Source organism: Microplitis mediator, chromosome 7 (genome assembly GCF_029852145.1).
Source record: "Microplitis mediator isolate UGA2020A chromosome 7, iyMicMedi2.1, whole genome shotgun sequence".
Taxonomy (NCBI): Eukaryota; Metazoa; Arthropoda; class Insecta; order Hymenoptera; family Braconidae; genus Microplitis; species Microplitis mediator.
The window spans coordinates 25468147-25474452 of record NC_079975.1 but is presented as its reverse complement, the minus strand read 5'-3'; the positions used below and the strand labels follow the sequence as shown (position 1 = coordinate 25474452).

The 6306-nt window shown below is 32.1% G+C and overlaps 1 protein-coding gene across 1 annotated transcript; it reads left to right on the top strand.

Annotated features, from left to right (window-relative positions):
• The first annotated feature begins 51 nt into the window (after window positions 1-51).
• On the top strand, window positions 52-6006 carry LOC130671379 (epidermal growth factor-like protein). Its single transcript, XM_057475234.1, has 4 exons — window positions 52-244; window positions 3651-3708; window positions 4682-5145; window positions 5235-6006. The coding sequence occupies exons 1-4, from the start codon at window positions 90-92 to the stop codon at window positions 5935-5937; spliced, it is 1380 nt and encodes a 459-aa protein (XP_057331217.1). The 5' UTR covers window positions 52-89; the 3' UTR covers window positions 5938-6006.
• The last annotated feature ends 300 nt before the right edge of the window (window positions 6007-6306 follow it).

Here is a 6306-nt window from a genome sequence, read left to right as displayed (position 1 = left end):
ACACTGAGGTCTGGTTTATGTGATTAATAATATAAAAATCAAAATATTATTTTATTTACCAGTAATTTTACAGATTCAATCGAGTCAACATGTTTGCCCACTCGTTAAAGAGCGTGTTGATTTTTTTAATCGCGGGAATTTATTTGTCCCGAGCTCAGCAAGGTGTTAAAGGTGGTTATTATCAACAATATCCACAGAGTTCGTATAATAACACAGAAGTTGGTACTTGTTATAAAAGAGTTCCGTAAGTACAGAGTTTAAATATGTTTTTATTATTTTATTACTTGAGCGTTTTAATTAAAGGAGAATTTTTTTTGGTAATTAAAAGTCAGGCAGAACGCGGTACGAAAAAAAATTTTTTTAATTAGAAGAGTTCAAAATTTTTTTTCCGAGTACACAAAAAAATAAATATTTGTCCCAATTGAATCAATTTATTTGTGGCTTTTTTTGAATAGGGGAGGGTGGGGCAGAGCGGCCCCCCTGAAATTTTGATCAAAAAAAAAATTTTTTTTTTTTCGACTATTTACTATAAATCCGATATGTTTGCGCATTTTTACCCCTACGCATGACATTTGGGGCAAAACGGACAAGCCCAAAATTTTGAAAAAGTGATTTTTTCATATTTTTATCGTCAAATTAAAAAAAAATTAGTATAATTCCACATTTCTAGCCCTACGCATAACACCTGGGGCAAAATGGACCAGCCGAAACTTCCGAAAAAATTATTTTTTCATATTTTTCGGCCGTTTCTCTATGTAAGAGGCAAATTTGGTCATTAAAAATTTATAAAAATTAAATTTTTTTTTTAGTTGATAAATTTTTGAAATAAAGTAAAACTATAGAATTGATTTTTTTTTTTATTAAATAACAATTAGTAATTAAGGTAATCGAGAGTGAACGATTTTTTACGCTTTAAAAAATTTTTTTCGAGTAATATAAAACCAAAAATAGTTGTCAAGGAAAGAAATACATTCTTAATGATGAAAACAATTTAAAAAAAAAAAAACGAAAAAAAAATTTTTTTTATCACTTTTTGGAGGGGGGCCGCTCTGCCCCACAAAAAAAAATTTTTTTTTTCAGAATTTTGGCAAAATGTCCATAAATTTGTTCGAAATAGGACAAAAGTAAAGTGATCTTATGGTTGAAAGCCACAAAAAATAATAATTGGCTTAGGGGGGCCGCTCTGCCCCACCCTCCCCTATTTATTAATGAATAATGACAGATAAAGATTAGACTGGGCTAAAGAAATTGACTTTTTTTTTTTCTTAGCTATATCGAGAATATTATTCAGAATGACAAAAAAAAAATTTCATGAAAGTTTGAGCCCTTAATATTAATTTTAAGAGGTCTATCATCGCTATTTTTAATTTTAATTCATAATTCGATGTTTTACGTCAGAACTGCTAAAACATTGGAAAAAAAAAATTCATTTTCACTTATTCTTATGTAAAATTGAATACCCTACAGAAAAGGTCTGATTGAAAATTTTTGTCAGACAAGCCGTTTCCGATTAATTAAGCTTACTAAATTGATTTATTTCTTCAATTTAACATTTTTACTTTTGAATTTTGTAACTGACGAATCAAGAAATATCCAAAAAAGATAATGATAGACTTTTGAAGGAAATTTAATGCTCTACAAAAAAGACCTCTTGACATTTTTTGCTAAATTCACTCCTTCGAAAGTTATTCAAGGTTGAATTTGAGTCAAAACGATTTCAATAACGTGAATAACTTTCGAAGGAGTGAATTTAGCAAAAAATATTAAGGGCTCAAACTTTCATGAAATTTTTTTTTGTCATTCTCAATAATATTTTCGATATAGCTATGAAAAAAAAAATAGTCAATTTTTTTGGCCCAGTCTAATAAATATATTTGGTATAATAAAATATGACAGTTGATTCGAATAATTTTATAATTTGACTGGAATATATAATTTATTTGTGGTAAGTAAATAATATATTTGAGGTAAAGATATTTAATTTGTGTCTCAATACCAAAATAGTTCCATATTTTGGATCGAGTATAGGATTAAAAAGAATTTTAAGAAATTGAGAATTTTCAATTTTTCTGAATCTTTCTCAATACTAAAATAGTTCCATATTTCGAGTTATGACTTAAATTGAAATAAATTAAAATGAATTCATGACTGCGAATGTAGCAGACGTCAGACAAATTTAAAATTATAAATAAACCGAGTAAATAATTTAAAAAATTAAATTTAAAAAAAATACGCATTTAAAAAATTTAAAAATTAATAAGTGCATTTTTTAAATTATTTACTCTGTTTATTTATAATTTTAAATTTGTCTGATGTCTACTACATTCACACTCATATGAATTCACATTTTTGAATCTTTTTCGATAGCAAAATAGTTTCATATTTTAGGTAACGTATAGAATTGACAAAAATTTAAATAAATTTAGAATCTTTAATTTTTCTGAATCCTTGTCAATACTAAAATAGTTCAATATTTTATATCACGAAAGATTCAATACTTTTGAATTCCATTATAAGAATTAGAAAGTATTCAAATGATCGAAATTTCAATTTCATCCCTAGCAAATCCAAATAACGGTAAATTACCGTAATTTACGGCATGCAGTAGAATTGCCGTAATTTAAGGCAAAATACGGCATTGAATCGTAATTTGTGGGATTTTACCGCAATTTACGGTAGATTACCGCATTTTACCGTAAGTTACGGTAATTCTGTCGGATACCGGAAATTACGGTAATTACGGTAATTCGGATCTGCTAGGGATTTAATATTTTTCAAAATCTCCGTATGGATTGAAAAAAATTTAAATAAATTTCAATACTTTTCAATGAGTATTTTTAATTAGGGTACTTCAGCACATGGCCCAACTATCCTCTATTTGCAGCAATCCGATCATTTCTTTACCCCAAATAAATCACATTTCGATATCTTTGGCTCAAATAAATCTTAGTCAGCTCAAATAAATCTTTTTTTCACTGTATCCAGAAATTTTTTTCAAAAATCTTCACTAAACTTTATATTCAATTTTCAGTCCTAAATTACGTAAATTAATTTTTTACAATGAAAAAAAAAAAATTTATATTTAAATTGGAATGAAAAATGTCTTTCATATTTTCTAAATACGGGTAAAATATAAAAGACTCAGCATATTAAATTTTACAAAGCCTATTTCTTGCGCGACCCATTGTATCCAGTCCTCCCCTAGTTCTTTATATCAAACAAGTGCACAATTTTCAATAGAATCGAATCAGCTCTTTCTGATGGGTATTTATTTTAATAAATAAGACCTTTTATTATTTAATAAAAAGCGCACATACCCTTAATTATAAAGTACAATAACTTCTTTCATTTTATTTTTCACTATTGGAAACTACTTAATGAATAATTTTTTAGAAGAACGTCAGCTTTTTTCGATACTTGGGCTGAGCATTATTAAATAATCGAGATAATAATTTGCTGAGTCCAAATGACCTCAACCTTTTTAAATTGCATGGAAAGCCTGTTAATAATGTAACAAACAAGTATTGATTTAAGCATCAAAAAAGTACTCATGAGTACATCACTCATATGTTAAAAAAAAATATTTAATCGATAGAATGAAGTGAGGAAGAGAACGATGTTACTGTTTTTGAAAAAATATATTATTGCAGGTACCACGAAGCTTTGGCTACATACAACAGGGCAGGAAATAATCAAGGAATAAGACCAGTAAATATATGAATTAAATATATGATTACTAGGGGTGTGCAAATGTCAGTTTTCGAATCATTCGGAAACTTTGAATTATTGGTTAATTATTAAAAAATAATTTTTTAAATTTATTACATGTGATAAAAATTTAATAGTCGGAATTTTAATTGATCATTCGAATTTCAGTTGACAATTTTAATAATTTACTAGTAATTGAAAAATCAAGAACACGCGACAAAAAAAACAAGGAATTTATAGTTTCATATAATAACTCGGCGTTTTGAATTGAAAACTGGAAACATTTGATAAAATTCTGTAAGAACTAGGAAAAAAATAATTAGGAGCAGCTACCAAAAATAATCAGCAGCAGCTACTGATATAGTCGTTAGCCAATACTGAAAAACCGCGAGTAGCTACCGATTTTATTGGGAGCAGCTACCAAAAATAATCAGCAACAGCTACCGATATAGTCGTTAGCCAATACTGAAAAACCGAGAGTAGCTACCGATTTTCTTAGGAGCAGCTACTAAAAATAATCAGCAGCAGCTACCGATATAGTTGTTAGCAAATACTGAAAAACCAAGAGTAGCTACCAATAATAATCAGCAGCAGCTACCGATATAGTTGTTAGCAAATACTGAAAAACCAAGAGTAGCTACCAATAATAATCAGCAGCAGCTACCGATATAGTCGTTAGCCAATATCGAAAAACCGAGAGTAGCTACCGATTTTATTGGGAGCAGCTACCAAAAAGAATCAGTAGCAGCTACCGATATAGTCGGTAGCCAATACCGAAAAACCGCGAGTAGCTACCGATTTTATTGGTAGCAGCTACCAGAAAAAATTAGTAGCAGCTACCCATTATTTTTTTTTCAATGAATTACAGTTCCAAATAATTATTCTATTAAAACCTTCAATAAAATCGATTAGAACTATTCAGATATCCTTAATAATAAGTTTATTAATAATAAATTTGAAAAATAATTTCCAGCCCTGGAATAACACTTACGACAATGGTTGGGTAACAATATTGGATTGCTGCGACGGCTATCAGCGAAGCTCAATAAGCAATCGGTGTGAATCCGTATCAAATGATTGCCGCACTGGTTGTTTCGGGGGTAGATGTGTCGCTGGAACGTGTACATGTGATTCTGGCTGGTACCCAGTAGAAGGTGTTTGTAAGCCAATTTGCCGACGCCCATGCGGCCAAAACGCTTATTGCTTCGCACCGGAAGTCTGTGAGTGCGAACTTGGATGGGAGAAATCCTCCCAAGGTATTTGCAGACCCACTTGCCCGGGGGGATGTGTCAACGGGGATTGTATTTCTGCTCGTGTGTGTCAATGCCGTCCCGGATATACTTTGAACGCGACACGTGAAAGATGTGACGCCATTTGTGAGGGTGGATGCCAGAATGGTGTTTGTTCGGCTCCAGGCGTCTGTACTTGTAACGTGGGGTAAGCTGCCCAAATTCTTTCTTTTATTAGAGAAGTAAAAATAATTTTTTAATTTGAGTAAAAAAAGTTATCAAAACTTATTATTTTAGATACGTCAACCCACCAAGGGACCGTGAAACGTGTGTACCAGATTGTGGCTCAAGTTGCCAATACGGACTGTGCGTAGCTCCAGGAGTTTGTAATTGCAGACCAGGATACAGAAAAGATCCAGCATCAGAGTCATGTATTCCCGAGTGCCGAACTCCCTGTCCAATTAACGGACATTGTGTCGCACCAGATAGATGTGATTGCTTTGATGGTTATCGATTAGATTATGCTAGTAATCGATGTGTTGCAGTTAATTCTCAATCGGGTGGTTATCAACAGGGCGGTTATCAACAGGGTGGTTATCAACAGGGCGGTTACCAACAGGGCGGTTACCAACAGGGCGGTTACCAACAGGGTGGTTACCAACAGGGTGGTTACCAACAGGGCGGTTACCAACAGGGCGGTTACCAACAGGGAAATCAAGGAGGTAGTTATCGACCGGGAAGTCAACAAACCGGGAATTCCCAAGACTGCGATCGTCCCTGTGTCAACGGTGTCTGTATGGGCTACAACATTTGCAGCTGCAATGATGGTTATGTCCCAGACCCAACAGATTCCACCAGAACAAAATGTATTCCCGGCTGCCCGGGAGGTTGTCCCAATGGCGTTTGTTCCGGACCGAACTACTGTCTTTGTAAGCCGGGTTACGTCAAAGAACGCGGTGTCAAAGGCTCTCAGAGATGTGTACCTCAAAATAATTACTAATTTTTTTTCTGTACCCCAAAAACTACTAGGCGTTTTTGAATTAATAAAAATTTCACATACATATTAAAATTTTCTTGACTTTATACTCATTTATGTGCAATTTTTATTTCTTACCTACAGTCGTCAACCCGCTGAATAAATTTCGAACTTGTTTACATGACAGAGAAATTGTAACTGGTCTTAAATTTCTCATTTTAACTAAAAAACATTAAAGGCAAAGTCTTGATTCAAGTCATTACCAAAAATTTATTGTTCAAGATAAGAACGAAATTTCGTTAAAAAAAAATCCGTACCATTGCTGTACTTTGCTACTAAATAAAATTTATTGCAAAAAATCTAATTACTCCGATAAAATGAAGCTTTTAAAAA

Excerpts from the sequence above, each read along its gene's own strand:
- LOC130671379 (XM_057475234.1), top strand. The coding sequence starts at position 90 with ATGTTTGCCCACTCGTTAAAGAGCGTGTTGATTTTTTTAATCGCGGGA. Across the intron at positions 245-3,650 it reads ACTTGTTATAAAAGAGTTCC|GTACCACGAAGCTTTGGCTA; the intron begins GTAAGTACAGAG and ends ATATTATTGCAG. Across the intron at positions 3,709-4,681 it reads ATAATCAAGGAATAAGACCA|CCCTGGAATAACACTTACGA; the intron begins GTAAATATATGA and ends AATAATTTCCAG.